This window comes from Gobio gobio, assembly GCF_949357685.1.
Source record: "Gobio gobio genome assembly, chromosome: 7".
Taxonomy (NCBI): domain Eukaryota; kingdom Metazoa; phylum Chordata; class Actinopteri; order Cypriniformes; family Gobionidae; genus Gobio; species Gobio gobio.
This window is the reverse complement of record NC_137103.1, coordinates 40,699,565-40,719,262: the sequence shown is the minus strand read 5'-3', so window position 1 is coordinate 40,719,262 and position 19,698 is coordinate 40,699,565. Positions and strand designations below refer to the sequence as shown.

At 36.0% G+C, this 19,698-nt stretch overlaps 2 protein-coding genes across 2 annotated transcripts; one reads left to right on the top strand and one right to left on the bottom strand.

Moving 5' to 3' along the window:
• Positions 1 to 484: 484 nt before the first annotated feature.
• jam2b (junctional adhesion molecule 2b) lies at positions 485 to 8,015 on the bottom strand. Its single transcript, XM_079822333.1, has 10 exons — positions 7,930 to 8,015; positions 4,901 to 4,966; positions 4,704 to 4,814; positions 4,095 to 4,244; positions 3,621 to 3,808; positions 3,369 to 3,477; positions 2,149 to 2,265; positions 2,011 to 2,035; positions 1,884 to 1,914; positions 485 to 1,766 (listed from the first exon to the last, which is right to left on the bottom strand). The coding sequence occupies exons 1-10, from the start codon at positions 7,979 to 7,981 to the stop codon at positions 1,728 to 1,730; spliced, it is 888 nt and encodes a 295-aa protein (XP_079678459.1). The 5' UTR covers positions 7,982 to 8,015; the 3' UTR covers positions 485 to 1,727.
• A 3,589-nt stretch (positions 8,016 to 11,604) lies between these two features.
• On the top strand, positions 11,605 to 19,600 carry LOC307129836 (uncharacterized protein). The gene is made up of 11 exons (XM_079822603.1): positions 11,605 to 11,785; positions 12,310 to 12,363; positions 12,771 to 13,286; positions 15,700 to 16,089; positions 16,328 to 16,717; positions 16,948 to 17,337; positions 17,560 to 17,910; positions 18,089 to 18,171; positions 18,718 to 18,855; positions 18,958 to 19,063; positions 19,225 to 19,600. Exons 1-11 carry the CDS (start codon positions 11,695 to 11,697, stop codon positions 19,290 to 19,292), a joined length of 2,577 nt encoding a protein of 858 aa, XP_079678729.1. The 5' UTR covers positions 11,605 to 11,694; the 3' UTR covers positions 19,293 to 19,600.
• Positions 19,601 to 19,698: the final 98 nt, after the last annotated feature.

Genomic DNA, 19,698 nt, shown 5'->3' with positions numbered 1-19,698 from the left:
AGTTTTTCAACAATATATCATAATATATATGGGTATTTATTTGGTTATTTGTGCTAAATAGCAGCCAGCAGCAGATTCAGAAGGTGTTGACTTTCTCAGTGTCCGAAGTGTGTAAATCGACGCAAAGTTATTATTAGATAGGCTACTTATTTAAATGCATATTTATATAGTTATATATATACTATGAATAATGTGCATATCTGTACATAAGCCTCCTGTTTCGAGGGCTCCTGGAAACCACAACAAATTCCTAGTGCGTGTGTTTGTGCTTACTTGGCGAATAATGCACATTCTATTTTAAAGAGTTTTGAATTCTTACAAGCTGATTAACACAGTCCCTTGACACTTCGAGTAAATGTTTCCAGCATAGACATTACATTGTATGTTTAAAGAAATGTCTCGCTCTGTTGTAAAAATGTATTTTGAATTAGATTTGTATCAATTTGTGTTGAAACCAATGATTAAATAAACAACTTGGAAAACTGATTTGTGCATTTCTTTATTTAACAGTAAAAAAAAGTATGCTACAGTGAAGTAATTTGTTCTGTGTAAAAAAAAAAGAGGAATAGATATTGCAGTTAAGTTTTTTAAAATTTTGCATTTGCTTAATTTTACATACCAAAATGTAACAGAAGACCAAAAAAACATCTAGCTTTTGGAGACCTTGTTCATTCATTTGAGCCACAAATCTACTAAACCAGACCAGTTAAAAAAGCCCAAACACATTGTTCACATAGTTCACTGTCTGAAGATGTTAAAGGGATGGTGTAGTGTTCTCTATGGTGGACTGTTCGGTTATCACTATGCATGTCTAGTGAAAAGTGTTCGATTGGTTAAGTCTGCTTGTGTTTATTAAAAGAGAAGTGTGCAGATCTGGGGGAAAGAAAAAAAGCACAGAGTTTCTGAAAGGAACTTTCTGCCTCTTGGTTATCTGTTCAGTGTGCATGCTACAAATAGTTGAAAATGAAAAGTATGTAATTTACTCCCTTTTATTGTTCCAAGCCAGTATGACTGTTTCTTTTGTGGAACATAGAAGATATTCTGATAAATTTCTTAGTTTTTTGTCCATACAGTGGAAGTCAGTTCTTCAAAAAGTCATGCAGGTTTTTTAATGACTTGACAATAAGCAGTTATTTTCTATCTATCTCTCATTGAGAAATACCTATCATCAGACAACTGATGACACTTATTGAAACATGAAAAAAAGCAAGGTGACACTGATTAAAATTCTACTGAACATCGATTGGATGATGATTAATAGACTTTAGAGACATCCTGAGACAAGTCAAGCTTGTTTCCGCTCAAATCAAGTGGACCATCACATTTGTAGTTGGGCCTTTATGCTCAGTGACTTGGTGATTGAAACCATTGCCTCCAACCTGCGTAGGACAATCTAGTATGAAACAGTGCAACATTTGTACAGTATATAAACACTAGGTTGTCAAAGTCAAACTAATATGAGACAATTACAATAATGCACAGTGTCCAAAATAAATGAACACACTTAAATTAAAAAATCCAACAACAACAAAAATCTTTAGGTCTGTTGTGGATTGTTCAGCTGTAATCAGACCTCACCACCAGAGGGCGGGTTTTCTGCTCTCGTAGCCCATAAGAGCAAACCAGAGATATAGAGGCGTATTTGATGTAATATTTCATTCTCTAGCCTTTGAGGTCCCTTTAATTCACTTCTGTCAGCATGGTGCAGTCCAAAATGTGCACACATTTCAAAGCACAAAGGATTGTGTATGTTTGTAGCGTCTCGGCTGAGGAGAGAGATGAACATTGAGATTAAGACCAGCCATTATTATAAACAAAAGCCTCTACAGTGCCATTACTTTACCATTAACTAGTGAGTTATAATGGGAAACTTAAAGACTTACATCTGTTGGAAGGTTACAGCTGGTCTTTGTTCTGTTGAAGTGAAGAGAAATTACTTTGTTTCAAATGATCTGTTGTGTATTATTTGTATAGGTTAGAGTGCATTAAAAAGTACTGTAAAAGACTTACCTTTGTTTTGTCTCTCCTTTGCTCTCTGTTGATAAATGCAAGGTTTGTGTTAGTAGATGAAGACAAGACACAGTTCATAAACAGGTATAGTAAGTGTCCCAACAGCCCGTAAACGGTTTTGAATGAAGTAGCACTCACTGCGGCAGCATCGACAGCACCCTCGTCTGCAGCACAGACAGATGGCCACACAGCACGAGAGAAGCAACAGGAACGCTCCCACTTCTAATGCTATAACTATTGTCATGTTGAGCTCAACTGCAACACAGCATGTCAAACAGATATTCAAATGGGTCATGTGCACTTTTTTCTATATCTTGAAGTTTAAAAACTATGCTCAATAATTCTAATTATTACCAATGTTCAAAACCGTTTTTGTGGAAACTGATACATTGTTTTCAAGATTCTTCTATTTCAGGATAAATAGAACATTCAAAAGAACAGCATGTATTTGAAACAGAAATCTTTTGCAACATTAGATGTCTTTACTGTCACTTTTGATCAATTTAGTGCATTCTTGCTGAATAAAAGTATGAATTCCTTTGCAAAAAATGTCATACTACTGACACAAACTTTTGAAAAGTAAGTCTACTTTGAGGTATACAGAAGGGGATTTAGGTTGTCTCTGGGTTTTAATTAGCACTGAGAAACTTGAAGGGAAAAGAAGAGGTTAATTTTGAATATTACTATTTTCGGGGTCCCCTAGTGAAAAATAAATATACCAAAATGTATTTGAAATACATTTATATAATGCTAAGTATACTACAAATATACATTTACATAATTATGTACTTAATATAAATACCCTTCAATTGTAATTTTGGTATACTAAATTGGTATACTTAAATTTTGTTCTTAATGCACTTTAGTTATCTGGAAATATTGCTAAGGTCCAACTAAAGATATACTTAAGTAAATTTGATGGTGCAAAAGTGGAACTATTGCAAGTATACTTTAGGTATACTTAAATATCTTGAATAAGACAGTGATCAGACTATCCTTACTAATAGTGCGATTAAAACACATTTTAGATTATTAAGAAATGCTCCAAATAAAGTTTAATTATAATATTCATATCAGTAAGTCTCAAGCAATATGTCAGTAAATATGTTAAGGGATTTTGGGTTAAAGGATGAAATAAATGTATTTTAAATACATTTTGGTATAGATTTAAAAAAAAAAAGTAAAATAGTAGTCAAAATCAACAGAACATACAGGTTTTTTTATCTGCTACTTTTAAGACTTAATGATGTAAATGCCCTCTTAGTACGTTTTACTCTTTAACAATATTTCAAAAGATCAAGTAAAATTTATTTCTCATTATGTATGCCCTTTAAATTACCAATTTGTACTTAACTTACATTCAGTTATCTTCATATGCTGGCCTGCACAGCTTTTGGGTGCCCCCACTCCATTGGAAGCCTCACATCGATACTGACCCTCATCAGATTTTGACACTGTCTTGAATTTCTGCTCAAAAGCAAAGGAAAAGAAACAGTATATAAATCACACATACCATGTCATTAATGCATCAAAGACAAACTATAAGAAGGGTTTGTTAGCCGTCAAGGGAAAAGGCCATTAATGGAAAGAGATTATAGCATTACACCAACCAGAGTCCCTGTTTTGGGGTCCAGGGTGTAGTTGATTTCAGGGGGCTTGCCAGTGTTAAGTGGTTTGTTGTCTTTGTACCAGCTGTAGGTGGCAGCAGGAACGCTGAGTTTGTCTTTACAGTGCAGCTCCGCAGAAAATCCTTTCATGACTGTTTCTGGGACCTCACATGACGGCGCATGTGGCGGCACTGTCCATGTAATACAGATCATACTGCTCATTGATAGAAAGGTTATGAATACACTCTTAAAAATAAAGGTTCTTTATGGTTTAAAAAGGTTCTTCAGAATTAGAAAAAACTGTTATTTTGTTTATTAAAAGCTTCTTTGGGGAGCCAAAATGGTTCTTCAATGGCAACGCTGTGAAAACGCTTTTTTGGAACCTTTATTTTTAAGAGGGTATTTTCATTAACTGCACATGCAAATAATGAAAATAAGAGTACAAGATCGAATAATTAAAAAGATTTTCAGTCCCACCAAGCACATTGAGTGTGACGGTGACCTCCCCCAGCTTGATTTTGTCTTGGCGGGCTGTGACTTCACAATGATACACTCCTGAGTCTTTCTGTGTAACACCACGGAGGGTCATTGTCGCCCCGTAGATGGACGCACGGCCCTTAAATGAACCTGGTAATGGTGAGAGTAAGTCAGAACATTCTGAAGAAAAAAATTATGTGAATGAAAGTACAGCAGAACATGTTCACTGAAACACACATTGTTAAGAATCAGTCACATTTACCATTTTTTGGCTAAGTTTTGTGGGCGAAATTCAGTCATTTCAATAGGAATCTGTGCCATCTTGATTTTTGCGACACAGGTTTTGCAATGGGTTTAGCATTGAGCAAAAAAAGCGGCTTGGTTTTAAAGTGACTACTGTGTGAGCTGTGCTTCAAACATCATCACTACTGGCAATGAATCTTGCCGGAAATTTTGATGCCACAAGTGGTGTGAATGACACACTTCCCCTTTTAAAAGATTCCATCAAATATCTCAACTAAAGCCATATACAAATAAGAGAGATATAGGACATGTTTAGGAAATCTCATATTTGCAATAATTATTGGAATGGGCAAAACAACAACCCACCTGTAAAATCGCCATCAAAATAAACATATGAAACATCTTTGCCTCTCTTTTTCCATTCAACACGTGGGGTTGTTTCTTTCTCTGTCCTGAACTCACAGGAAAGGACAGCATCTTTTGGAAAGAACACATAAAGTGTCAAATCAAAATGGTCTGAAAGCTTTTAAACACGTCCAGATGATGAAGACTAAGGAACTTACTTGTGTTTTCATGTACTTCCACTTTTGCTTTGCTTGTCGTCACAGTAACAGGATCTGAGCTAGGAACTGGAGGAGAGAAAAGATACGAACAAACGCTTTAATGTTGTAACACTCCCACAGCATTTTTACAACAGCAGACTTAGTTAATAGAAAAACATGTTTTAATCCACTTACAATGAAATACTATGAGAATCATTAAATGTTTGCCCCATAAAGTTTTAGTTTTTTACTCAGGATGAATTGAAATTCTGCCACTTAAAAATAAAGGTTATTTATTAGCATTGATGGTTCCATGAGGAAGCTTTAAAATCCATAAAATGTTCTTTATAGTGGAAAAATTGTCTTTATATTATTTATTAAATGTTCTTCACACTAAGAAAAAAATGGTTCTTTTAAGAACTGATCACTGAAAGGTTATCTGGGGAACCAAAATAGTTCTTGCTGTGAAAAAAGGAAAGAAAATTGGAGTGATTTTGGTGTATTTTTAGGAGTGATGCACCAAGCTGAACTTACACAAAAAGATTTTGACAGTAAAAGGCTAAAAATGCCACTGTAAAAACTGGTTCATTGTTTAATGGTACGTTGTCTTAGCCGACTATATGGAGAAAAACTTTTTCATATAATTCATTTCATTTCATATAATTTTACAGTAATATACAATGTACAATCTGTGTTCACAGCTCACATTTGATAGTTATTCATTGAAATAACTTATTTCTTCTCTTAGTTTTCTATTTACCACCTGTTGGTGGTGGTTGTCGGTATATTTTAAAGATAAAAAGCTGCTTTTATTTGGTATATTAACATTATTTCAGTTAATGAAGTGTGTTTTTACTGAAAATTTAAATTTAATCTATAAAACTTAAAATGTTGCTTCTGTATTAATAAATTAATTTTGTAATTAAATATAATACTCGTTCTGGCAACCAGTTACTGTTTTTTATTTTTCAGTAAAATGTACCTTTTTTTTACAGTTTAATCACTATTACATTATAATTTACAATAAGGTTCCTTTTTTTTTACTTTAACTTAACATAAACGTACAAACATACAAAGTACTTCTAAAGCATTTATTAGTTATTATAAGCAGCATTTACTAATACATTATAAAAAAAAAAGGTTTTATCTGTATTACTTAATGGACCTGAGCTAACATGAACTAACAGTGAACAGTTATTAATTAACGTTAACCAAGATGAATAAATACAGTAACAAATGTATTGCTCATTGTTAAAGTAGTTAATGCATTAACTGTTACTTAATGGGACCTAATTAGAAAGTGTTACAAGTTTTCTATATTATGCCCTTGAGAAATACATTCTTTTTTTGTAAAATATTTAAGTAAATAAGAGGAATAGAGTGACGAAAAGTTCCTTAAAGTTTTCCCTCAAATGTGAAACCTCGTAACACTCACTCCCGGCTCTGGTGGTGCCAGGAACAGGGATGTGTAGGAATTTACGTAACGGATGGATGTTCTGTCTGGCTGTGGATAGTGGGGGGTGGCAGACCAAACCAGGCCTGATAACCTCCACACACACACTGAAAAACATGCACTTCTGGGGAAAGTAGGGAAAATACTTCCCCTTTATCTGTGTAGCTCCCTTTCTATAGCCCAATGGATGTGTGTACAGTAGAAAAGAACTGATTTTCATATGAGACGAGAGAGAGAAAGGTGTGGAGGGTCGTTTTACCCAGAGATACAAAGACGTACTGTGCTGCTGTAACTTAAAACCCCTTCAGCTGGAAGAGGACTGGAGTTAAAATCACAGCCCACCCCACAAAATATTTAACAACCCTAACTAGCACTTAGTGGCATGATATCTGAAAGTTTCCAGAATAGGGCCAATCAATGTTGTGAAAGTCAACGTTAAACTAACCTTTTATAGCTTAATTTAGCATTCTTTTAATATCTATGCAAAAATAAAGTGTTATATAATTTGTAAAACTTAGATCTCTAGACTGGGTGGGATCATGCATTTCTCATGGTATGCCGGGTTACCATAATCTCCATGATAAAGACCAATACACAAGGAGTCAGTCAAAGGGCATCAGCGACATGAAAGGGTCCCTGCCACATCAGAGTGAAGTTCAGATCTGGACAGCTTCTTCACAGATATTTTATCACCTTCATGATCTCATGTGTTCAAATACTGTTTAAGACGTTTGTGTAAACACAGTGTCTTACAAGTCCCCCACCCATTCTATCTAGACCCTCAAAGCATCCATCTCTCTTTGAAAAAGTTGGGTTTTCATGTTTTTTGGGGACATTCCATAGACATAATGATTTTATACTGTACAAAACTGTATATTTTATCCCCTAAAACTAACCATCACAGTAAAAATTATGCATTTTAATTTGTGGGGGGAAAACACAACTTAGTATGAAAGCTGTTTTCCTCAGGGACAAAAATGTCCCCAAGGACAAGGATTTTGGACATTGCCATCTTTTTAGGGACATTTTGTCCCTATAATGTGTTTACCTGAATCACACACACACACACACACACACACACAAAAATCACAAAGTCATTGGAACCAAATAATTCACATACTGGTGGTTTAAAAATCATTCATGTCAAGACACAAATAAAACACATTAAAAGAAATTTAAAAATAAAATAAATAATCAGAAATGCATAAAATATTCTTTATATTATTTGTAATAACTTTTAAGCAATGTAAATGCTCTTATATCCAGTGTAGCAGCCAATTCTATTCACAATTCTGACACTAAAAATAAAAATGTCAAGAAGAAAGAAAATACCTCATTCATTCATATTCATTCATCAAATAAAATAAAATGAGTCGATATTATTATTAACAAGGCTAAATGTACATTCAAATTATTAATGAAAGGTAGCCTTTTGTCTGTATTTTCCAACTCACCCCTCAGAGTTCCCACCATTTCAGTTAGAATCCAAATTTCAACAACAAAAAAACATTTCTTTCTTTTGAAAATTTCAAAACACGACATAAAGACTAAAGAGCATCAGATATTGAGAAATACAAACATTATCAATATTACTTACTGTAGAGCAGCATGACAAGAGCGGGAAAGGTAAATATGTGTGTTGTGCTCATCTTCAGATTGTCCGGCTGGTGCAGGAGCGCGTGGAGAGTCTGATGTGTTTCTCGCTCTTCGGAAGTTCTTCAAGATGGTTTGCGCGCTCTCGACAGAACGCTGCGCGAGCACGGCGCAGATGCTCTGAGACATGTGTCGCTGCTTTGCATATGAGCGAAATATTTAGGCTACAACATGAAAAATCGTAGTTCTTATCTTTTTAACATTTTTTATAGGTAAGCGAGGTAACCACAGTTTCAAAATAGAGATATTGTTTCTTCTGTAAAATACTATAATTAATAGGCCTACATTACTTAAAACTATATAGGCTATCTTTCCCACGTGTTTCTATAATTTTATTTACTTTATGACAATAATATCATAAAATGAGGTTTTGTGCAATGCACTGTAAACAATAGGCTCATTTGTCTATAAAAATGTATCACATGTGTAACCTTTGTTTTGTTTTGTTTTGTTTTTCAAATCAATATGACTGAATTAACTTATTGGGTCACAACAACTAAGCAAAGGGTCAGATCAAGTAATTAAGATCATAGTCCTTGATTTACAATGGTAATTTCATGGTAAAAAAAAAATTAAAATACAATATATATAACAATAACAAAAACAAGTGCTGAAGTCCTGCAGTTTATTTTGTTTTATGAGCTTCCTTTACAGGGAAATGTTTGGCTTAATACAGTTGATTTGTCTGTCATAATTCAGAATGTGAGCAATTAAGATAACATGAGAGAGATAATATGTAGCCTAGTTTTGCGCTGCTCTCTTCATTGGGTTCAGAAGTCATGAACAAGGATGCATTGTTCATGCACGTTGCGTTTGAGACCTCACACTCACTGTGAGGCTTGTATGAAACTTTTGACAGCTGCTTTATCCACAGTATTCCTTTCCTCAGTTTACCATGGCATTTTGATATAGCCTTTCAACACCTGGGGCCCGTTTCAGAAAGGAGGTTAAGTGAAAACTCTGAGTAGGTTAACCCTGAAATAAGGGAAACTCTGGGTTTTCTGTTTCAGAATGGGAGGTATGTCAAACCCGAGAAAGCAGGGTAAGTCAAGCCCGTTTCTGAAAGAGAGGTAACTTATACTCAGAGTCAGTTACCAGGGTAACTTACTCTGTGAACCTAACCTGGTCAGGAGCAGGTTTTCTTTGGTAAACCCAGAGTTTCTTTCGTTCTCCAGCTTTTTAAAGCATCAGCAGTGTTTAATACTTTATTCATTCATTCAAACGCCACAAATGCTTTTCTTACTAAGTATTTTGGTCGTATTTCAAGTATAAATATAAAAAAAATTATAAATTTAATCTAAATCTAAAGTAAGCAAAGTTTACTTAAAACAAATTACATTTTCTGCCATTTGACAAAAATACTAAGTAAGAAAAGCATTCTTTGCAGGAACATTCATTGCTCATATTTTCATCATGAGGACACTGTCAAACTGACAAAAATGGCATGTCCTTTCATACAGGATCCTGACGTTCACTTGATAATCCTCTAGAAGTAACCTAATAATTCGAATTTCCTTTAGGATTTCCAGTGGTTGGACGCATTTATGACACTCATATACCCATCATCACACTTTCTGAAAACGGATTATTGTATGGAATGGAAGGATGCTGCCAGATGGTAGTACGAGATATATGCCATAACCACCACTGGTTAACAGCTGGTATAACAGCTGTTAAATACATTTATTTAAATTTTTATAGTCATCTTTATTTCCTACAAATACTTTATTCTTTTTCCTGTTTGGTGTTAATATTCTTCCTCCATCTCCTCTTCATCTGTCAGTGGTGCTGGTGTTTGGCTGGCCTGAGTAGAAGTCAATAATGTCATTCCCCTGATTAATAAATGTAACAGGTGGGATCAGAGAACATTTCATTATGAGAAAAGAGCATAGACCCTTTTCACATTTCTGGGTTTCCGAAGCTGAAGTCGTCATAGTTGGGTTAACTCTTATAGCGGTGAATGAGAGAATACATTAAATATATATATTTTTGTGTCTCCATTTGCTCAAATAGCAAAAGAAAAACTCCACAATAGTGATTTCAAAACTTTCAAAAAGATGGAAAAATTACAGTGAGATTGATAACTGCAGTGAAAAGAGAGAAAGTTGTTAATTTTAACTATCACTCCCATAGACGCTGTATTAGAAACACTCTCACAGCAGCGGTAACTTGATTTTTGTAATTTGATGCAAAAGTAATATAATACAACGTATTAGTGTTATAAATGTACATACATTAAAAAAAAATACAAAAAACGTTGCAGGATTTACGATATTGATGACCATTAAAACACGTCATCACTGTGAAAAGGGTCTATGTGGGAAAAGCTGCTGCACATTGGACACTGAATGATATTTATTTAATATGTCAAATGTTTGTAAAGTCATTAAACCAACACCCATGAACATTTTATGCTTAAAGCTTTTCCTGATTGAATTATGTTTTTTTAATCTATTTTTTTTAGCTGCAGCCACATTCTTTGTTTGCCTTTTGGATACCATGAAAATTAAACTTAATTAAAATAATGAAGAATTAAACTTGTGTATTGACCCGGAAGTATGCAAACGTCTTTTTGTTGGGTGCTGTTGCCATGGTGAATCGTAATTTCGGAGCTCCATTGATCGTGGCTTTTCATAGTTGGAATGCATGAGCTTAACTCAGAGTCAGTCTACTCAGAGTTGGTTGAACTACCTCAATTCAGCTGTTCTGAAACCCAAAACTCAGAGTTTCCCATCTCAGAGTAAGTCAACTCAGAGTTCAGGTTTAAACTCAGAGTTGGTTGAACCTCCTTTCTGAAACAGGCCCCTGTCCATGTATCAGTTGTTGTGTCAAATGCACACATGAGCATGTTATCCACACACACGTGCACAACAGAAATGCACTACTCCACTGTTAGTTAAACAAGAAAGAAAGAAAGAAAGAAAGAAAGAAAGAAAGAAAGAAAGAAAGAAAGAAAGAAAGAAAGAAAGAAAGAAAGAAAGAAAGAAAGAAAGAAAGAAAGAAAGAAAGAAAGGCAAAAAAACAACATCTAATCTCTGTATAAACTGCAAGTGATCTGGTACTCTGAACTTCAAATCAAAGAAAAGCAAACAATAATGAAATATAATGAGATGTTATTTAGATAAACATAAGTACGTGATGGCGATAGCTATTGTACTTTTAGACACGTGACACGACAATAAAAAGGTCGTAAATGTCTTGTATAAGAAGACCTGATTTGATCTCACAGCACTGAGAGAAACACAGATGAAGAGTCAATACAGACCAGCAAAATCAACACTGGTGAGAAACACCTTCTGTATACATATTTCTAAAGGATAAACTTTTCTTTCTTTCTTTCTTTCCTACTCTTGCAGTGATTTTGTTTGAAAATAATTGTTTGGTTTTGTTTCAAATAAATTGATTCAGTGATGTTAACTTAAAAGTAGCCAACACTATGTAACTGTCTTGTTCAAAATGAACACAATTTAAATAATCAGTCAATAGCCATATACATCATAACTTTTCTTCCAAAGCACATTTTTGCCTTACCATGATTTATTATGTTATGCCTATATTCTAAGTTTTTAATATGTTTCGCGAGATTGCGTACATATGTCACTTGTGTGCGTGTCTTGTCATATCCGTAAGTGGAGAAAAGTTTATCCGGCTACTTTGAGACGTGTATGGTGTTGGAGGTTAGTTGTCACAACGAGCGATAAAGGTTGATATGTTGATATGCCTACCTACGCTAATCTCGAACCTCCACGGAATAACCCGTAAAAATAGTTTTCAAGTTGTTGTAAAAGCAAGTAATAAAGGTGAGTCAGGTAATTTATTAAACATTTAAATTGCCATATGTATCTCTCTAACAGAGTTAATTGGAAAGTGTTATCTTTTGTGAAGAGTCATTTCATTATGGGTTGTAGTTGTGAATTTATTAAGGAAGTAGGCTACCGTGCCTATAATAGGCCTAGCAGTAATGACTTCAGCTGCTTAAGATCATTTTCTATCAAAACTGGTTATATCTTAGCCTATTAGTGAATAATTTAGGACTAGTAGGATAATCTCTCTCTCTCTCTCTTTTTAATTACAAGAAAGAACCATATTCATCTGCATAGTCACGCAGAGCCAAAGCACAACCAACAATAATGTCCGTCCGCAAGATGCATGCAGTTTTGTTTTTCACCACTAAAGTAGGCTACATACATAAATCAGTTCATTTAAATGAAAGTTTCTCTGTGTAGTACAATCCTAAATGAATAATAATTGTATGAATTCTAATCTTGTAAGTAAAAACTAAAATAAGTTTGGTTTATATTGTTTTTAATTCATCTCTTTGCAGAAAGCAACTCAATCAAGATGAGAAAATTACTTTTGCTGGTTCTCATCTTACCAGGTATGATCTGTGCTCTACACCATTATTCAAATATACTGTTAATATTAACTGTGTTGGTTTAATAATTAACCGCTTGTCCTATTTTTGTAGGTCATTTAATGCTTAACACTGTAATCAGTAATTTTTATTGGTTTATTCAATTTAAATATTGCTCTATTAACAGTGGATTGTGTCATATTGCACATTGTTATTTGTATTTATTCATTTTCAAAACTTGGGCTTTGAACTCTAAAAACACGGCTTATTTATAATCATGCAAAATCAATGTATTTTTTAAGTGGTCATTATCGGTGAGATCTTCGAATATCTAACAAGCTAAATGTTAAATAAATATTAAAAGTGGTGAATAATTATATTTAATTGCTATTGATTAATATTATTTCTCTCTGATTTTTACAACTCTGTAGCTTCTGCCAGTCCACCAGTTCATGATGAAAAACTGCCATTTAGAGATCAGCCTTTTGATCATGTGGTAAAGGCGGATGCTTTGACAGTGGTTGAAAAAGAACCAATAGTACAGCACACGGAAGCAGAACAAGATCCTCGGATGCAGGATGAGCCTGTTGCAGATGTGGTGGAGCCTGATTCAGTGTTGCTGGAGCCAGAGAGAAGAGAGGAACACAGAATAACAGAAGAGACGTCAGTCATAGTGGAAGAACCTATGATAGAGGCTGATTATCTGACTGAATACATGCCAGAGGCAGAACTAGAGCCTGAGCCAGAAATGGTTGCCATTCAGATGAACAGAAACAACATACCTGAGGAGGAACCTGCAGTAGAGTTAGAGTCTGTAGCTGAGATGGAATCTGAAAAAGAAGAAAATGTATTAGAGGAGCCTACGTTCAAGGGTGACTTTATTGTGGAAGAAGACCCTGAAGAAGTAATGGAACCAGTGAGGGAGCAAAGAAGGACATTACAGATTGGTAAGCCTCCAAAACAGGTCTGTTATTAGCATCCCTTAAAAATAAAGGTGCCAGAAAGAACCAAAAAGGGTTTTTTAAGGCGATGGTCCCATAGAAGTTCCTGAAGAACCATTTTGTGAAAGGTTCTTTAAAGAGCCATTTTTTCTAACCATTTTATGGTCTAAAGCAGTGGTTCTCAAACCTGTCCTGGGTACCACCATCCAGTGCACATTTTGCATGTCTCCCTCATCTAACACACCTGTTTAAACTTATCATTTCATTAGTAGAGACTGCAAGACTTGAATTGGGTGTCTGATGAGGGAGACATACAAAATGTGCAGTGGTGAGGGGGTCCCGAGGACAGGTTTGAGAACCACTGGTATAAAGAACCTTTCTGCGCTACAAAGAATCTTTTGTGCAATGGAAAGGTTCTTTGGATATATACACCCCGCCAAAGAACCTTTATTTTTAAGAGTACACTTGCCCAAATGCTGCAGTCTTCACAGTCACGGTTGACAGTTGCCTTTACCAAGCCGATGTAAAGTGTAATATTATGAAAACATGAAAAAAAATAGAGAACCAACCAACAACTAACCAACTAACAAAATATTAGTAACTGAGTATTCACATGCAGTGCATCCAGAAAGTATTCACAGCACTTCACTTTTTCCACATTTTGCTACATGATTTTGCCACATTTTGCTAAATGATACATAATGACAATGTGAAAGAAGTTTTTTTGAAATCGTTGGAAATTTATTAAAAAATTTTTTTAAAATATATATTTTTTTACATAAGTATTCAAAGCCTTTGCTCAATACTTTGCTGAATCACCTATTGCACCAATTACAGCCTCAAGTCGTTTTGAGTATGATGCTACAAGCTTGGCACACTTATTTTTGGGCAGTTTCTCCCATTCTTCTTTGCAAGACCTCTCAAGCTCCATCAGTTTGAATGGGGAGCGTCGGTGCACAGCCATTTTCAGATCTCTCCAGAAATGTGTAATCAGGTTCAAGTCTGGGCTCTGGCTGGGCCACTCAAGGACATTCACAGAGTTGTCCCGTAGCCACTCCTTTGTTATCAAGGACATTCACAGAGTTGTCCCGTAGCCACTCCTTTGTTATCTTGGCTGTGTGCTTAGGGTCATTGTCCTGTTGGAAGATGAAACTTTACCCCAGTCTGAGGTCTAGAGCAGGTTTTCTTCAAGGATGTCTCTGCACATTGCTGCATTCTTCTTTCCCTCGATCCTGACTAGTCTCCCAGTTCCTACCACAGAAAAACATCCCCACAGCATGATGCTGCCACCACTATGCTTCACTGTAGAGTTGGTATTGGCCAGGTGATGAGCGGTGCCTGGTTTCCTCCAGACATGACGCTTGCCATTCAGGCCAAATAGTTCAATCTTTCTTTCAACAGACCAGAGAATTTAGTTTCTTATGGTCTGAGAGTCCTTCAGGTGCCTTTTGGCAAACTCCAGGTGGGCTGTCATGTGCCTTTTACTGAGGGGTGGCTTCCGTTTGGCCACTATATCATGCCGGCCTGATTGGTGGAGTGCTGCAGAGATGGTTGTTCTTCTGGAAGGTTCTCCTCTCTCCACAGAGAGATGCTGGAGCTCTGTCAGAGTGACCATCGGGTTCTTGGTCACCTCCCTGACTAAGGCCCTTCTACCCCGATCGCTCAGTTTTGCTGGGCGGCCAGCTCTAGGAAGAGTCCTGGTGGTTCCAAACTTCTTCCATTTATGGATGATGGTGGCCACTGTGCTTATTGGAACCTTCAATACTGCATTTTTTTTTTTGTACCCTTCCCCAGATCTGTGCCTCGATACAATCCTGTCTCGGAGGTCTAGAGACAATTCCTTGGACTTCATGGCTTGTGCTCTGACATGCACTGTTAACTGTGGGACCTTATATAGACAGGTGTGTGCCTTTCCAAATCATGTCCAATCAAATGAATTTACCACAGGTGGACTCCTGTCAAGTTGTAGAAACATCTCAAAGATGATCAGTGGAAACAGGATGCAGCTGAGCTCAATTTTGAGTGTCATGGAAAGAATGTGAATACTTCAGTACATTTAAAAAAAAAAAATACATTTGCAAAGATTTCAAAGAAACTTCTTTCACGTTGTCATTATGGGGTATTGTTGTGAATTTTGAGGAAAATAATGAATTTAATCCATTTTGGAATAAGGCTGTAACAAAATGTGGAAAAAGTGAAGCGTTGTGAATACTTTCCGGATGCACTGTATGCTTTTTTCCTGTGAGCTTTTTGTTTTTCTATGCACTTTTTGCATCGTAAAATAAAACCTGTAGCTGTAGTTTGCCTTGTTTAGCCAAATAATTTTTTGTTAGATAGATACCTTAACCAAGTTTTTTTTGTTCTTCCCTTATATTTTATATATTCCTCAAATGTTATATTTTATAAATTCCTCAAACAGAACAAGATCCTCTGATGCAGGATGAACCTGTTGCAGATGTGGTGGAGCCTGATTCAGTGTTGCTGGAGCCAGAGAGAAGAGAGGAGCACAGAATGACAGAAGAGACGTCAGTGATAGTGGAGGAACCTATGCTAGAAGCAGATTATCTGACTGAAGACATGCCAGAGGCAGAACTAGAGTCTGAAGCGGAAATAGTTTCCATTCAGATGAACAGAAACAACATACCTGAGGAGGAACCTGCAGTAGAGTTAGAGTCTGTTGCTGAGATGGAATCTGAAGAAGAAGAACATTTATTAGAGGAGCCTACGTTCAAGGGTGACTTTATCGTGGAAGAAGACCCTGAAGAAGTAATGGAACCAGTGAGGGAGCGAAGAATGGCATTACAGACTGGTAAGCCACCTCAGATGAGGTGATAGTAACCGATGATGTAGTCAATGTATGCTTTTTCCTGTGAGCTTTTTGTTTTTCTTTGCACTTTTTGCATAGTAAAAATAATATGTAGCTGTAGTTTGCCTTGTTTGGTCGAATCATTTTGATGGACAGATACCTTAACCAAGTTTAGTGTTTTGTTCTTCCCTTATATTTGATATATTCCTCAAATGTTATATTTTATAAACTCCTCAAACAGAACAAGATCCTCGGATGCAGGATGAGCCTGTTGCAGATGTGGTGGAGCCTGATTCAGTGTTCCTGGAGCCAGAGAGAAGAGAGGAGCACAGAATAACAGAAGAGACGTCAGTGATAGTGGAGGAACCTATGCTAGAGGCCGATTATCTGACTGAAGACATGCCAGAGGCAGAACTAGAGCCTGAGCCAGAAATGGTTGCCATTCAGATGAATAGAAACAACATACCTGTGGAGGAACCTGCAGTAGAGTTAGAGTCTGTAGCTGAGATGGAATCTGAAAAAGAAGAAAATTTATTAGAGGAGCCTACACTCGAGGGTGACTTTATTGTGAATGAAGATCCGGAAGAAGTAATGGAACCAGTGAGGGAGCGAAGAATGGCATCACAGACTGGTAAGCCTCCTCATATCAAGTCATAGTAACCAATCTTGTAGTCAATGTATGCTTTTTCCTGTGAGCTTTTTGTCTTTCTTTGCACTTTTTGCATAGTAAAAAAAAACCTGTAGCTGTAGTTTGCCTTGTTTAGCCAAATAATTTTGTTAGATACCTTAACCAAGTTTTTTGTTCTTCCCTTATATTTTATATATTCCTCAAATGTTAAATTTTATAAACTCCTCAAACAGAACAAGATCCTCTGATGCAGGATGAGCCTGTTGCAGATGTGGTGGAGCCTGATTCAGTGTTGCTGGAGCCAGAGAGAAGAGAGGAGCACAGAATGACAGAAGAGACGTCAGTGATAGTGGAGGAACCTATGCTAGAGGCCGATTATCTGACTGAAGACATGCCAGAGGCAGAACTAGAGCCTGAGCCAGAAATGGTTGCCATTCAAATTAACAGAAATAACATACCTGTGGAGGAACCTGCAGTAGAGTTAGAGTCTGTAGCTGAGATGGAATCTGAAAAAGAAGAACATTTATTAGAGGAGCCTACACTCGAGGGTGACTTTATTGTGGATGAAGATCCGGAAGAAGTAATGGAACCAGTGAGGGAGCGAAGAATGGCATTACAGACTGGTAAGCCACCTCAGATGAAGTCATAGTAACCGATGATGCTGTAGTCAATGTATGCTTTTTTTCTTTGCACTTTTTGCATAGTAAAATAAAAACCTGTAGCTGTAGTTTGCCTTGTTTAGCTGAATCATTTTGTTAGACAGATACTTTAACCAAGTTTAGTGCTTTGTTCTTCCCTTATATTTGATATATTCCTCAAATTTTATATTTGATAAATTCCTAAAGCAGAACAAGATCCTCTGGTGCAGGATAAGCCTGTTGCAGATGTGGTGGAGCCTGATTCAGTGTTGCTGGAGCCAGAGAGAAGAGAGGAGCACAGAATAACAGAAGAGACGTCAGTGATAGTGGAGGAACCTATGATAGAGGCAGAACTAGAGCCTGAGCCGGAAATAGTTGCCATTCAGATGAACAGAAACAACATACCTGTGGAGGAACCTGTAGCTGAGATGAAGATGGAGGTGGAATCTGAAAAAAAAGGAAAAAATGTACAGCAGCCTACACTTGAGGGTGACTATGTCGTGAATGAAGATCCAGTAATGGAACCCGCAAGGGAACAAAAAATAACATTACAGACTGGTAAGCCACCTCAGATGATTTTAACTGGTAGAAAACAGGTCTGATAATATAATACTTGGCCAAATGCTTTCGATTCTGCAGTGTTCACAGTCACTGTTGACAGTTGTCTTTACCAAGCTGGTGTAAAGTGTAAAACGTAGGGGCTATATTCAATTGCAATGTGGTGATATGTCCACAGGGAGGTGGACTTGTAGAGGAGTTGTCATACAAGGCAAATGTTACCAGTTCTTCAGAAGGAACCTTGATGCCCATACTGCTGAGGTAATAATGAATTCACTTCATTTTCACATTATTTAGAGTAATATGGTTCTGGCAGCCAAATGAAATGTAAATCAAAGGAACCTTTAGTACAAAGTAACATTTATGACTTCATGGATGTCCAGTAGATTGTTTGCTTTTTTTATGAAAAGGTGTATAGTTTTTTTTACTGTAAATATATATTTAAAAATAGTAATCAACTTAGTAATCAACATGTGTCTTATAAAAATTAGGTTTGGTTTACAAAATAATTATATGCCACAGCGAATTCATCTAATTCGGTTACTTAGCATTACATTGTAAATTTGGGATTTATTTGCTTAAAAAACATATCCTGGTTAATTGCCATAAAAAACATTGATAGATAGATAGATAGATAGATAGATAGATAGATAGATAGATAGATAGATAGATAGATAGATAGATAGATAGATAGATAGATAGATAGATAGATAGATAGATAGATAGATAGATAGATAGATAGATAGATTGATAGATTGATAGATTGATTGATTTCTGTTTTTTATTTCCATTGACTATGTTTCTTAGTCACAATGTCAAGCAATCTGCCCTTATGGCCACCTGGCCTCTGTGACAAGCAGCTACATTCGTGAAGAAATGGGGAAGCTAATGGACCTGTATGGTGGCCGCACTCGAGCATGGCTTGGAGGACGGAGAGAGCTTGGTGTATGTTAATTTGTTGTGCAGCGTTTCACTTTTTCACATGATTTAATCATCATTTCTCCTACATATCCGTCCCACTAGTAAGTCTCTTTCCTGTTTTGACAGACAAGTAATTTCAGATGGTTGGATGGAGCGCAGTGGAGCTATTATGGCTGGCAGTCTGGAGAGCCCAATAATGCTGGTGGGAGGGAGGATTGTGTAGAGATACTGAGTAAGTTTTGCTGCCGAACAACAATGAACTAAAATGTTGCACTCATCGCAAAGATAATCCAAGGGTTTAATTTATAACTCATACATCTCTTATAGATATGCTTTCCTCTTTTTATGATCTGTTTTATTAGATTAACAAAGCTTTGTTTTTTTTATTTACAGGTTATCTGACGTTAAATGATGTACCATGCTACATACTCAAACCGTTCATCTGTTCCTGTCCACTTTAGACAACCAGGAGGTTAACCTAACCTGCTTTACAGTGACTTTTATGAAGAAAGTGTAAATAATAATAATTGTTGTTATTATTGCAATATTTTAAAAAGATAAGGGTTATAATAAGGGTTATTCCCTAATCAACCTGTTTTGTTACATTTGCCATGGTTTAAAAAACAATTATAATAATAAACATAAATTTTTGTATGCCACAACTGATTAATTTGTTAATATAGCATTAAATTGTTGTTGTTCACTAAACCATCCTGTTGAACACCTGTTTGATGTAAAATGGTATTAAATAAAAGTTACGTTTAATATGGTCTTTTATTATATTTTATTACTGTATCTAAGCCTGTATTTTTCATGCCAATAGTTGACTCATTTAGCTGTTAACTGAAAGGACACTCAATGTTAAAT

Coding starts and splice junctions, on each gene's coding strand:
- jam2b (XM_079822333.1), bottom strand. CDS start 7,981: ATGAGCACAACACACATATTTACCTTTCCCGCTCTTGTCATGCTGCTC. Junction 4,815..4,900: donor GGAAGTACATGAAAACACAA/GTAAGTTCCTTA, acceptor TCTTTCCAAAAG/ATGCTGTCCTTTCCTGTGAG. Junction 1,767..1,883: donor GCTGTAACCTTCCAACAGAT/GTAAGTCTTTAA, acceptor CTCTCTCCTCAG/CCGAGACGCTACAAACATAC.
- LOC307129836 (XM_079822603.1), top strand. CDS start 11,695: ATGTTGATATGCCTACCTACGCTAATCTCGAACCTCCACGGAATAACC. Junction 16,718..16,947: donor AAGAATGGCATCACAGACTG/GTAAGCCTCCTC, acceptor CTCCTCAAACAG/AACAAGATCCTCTGATGCAG. Junction 18,856..18,957: donor GAGGACGGAGAGAGCTTGGT/GTATGTTAATTT, acceptor CTGTTTTGACAG/ACAAGTAATTTCAGATGGTT.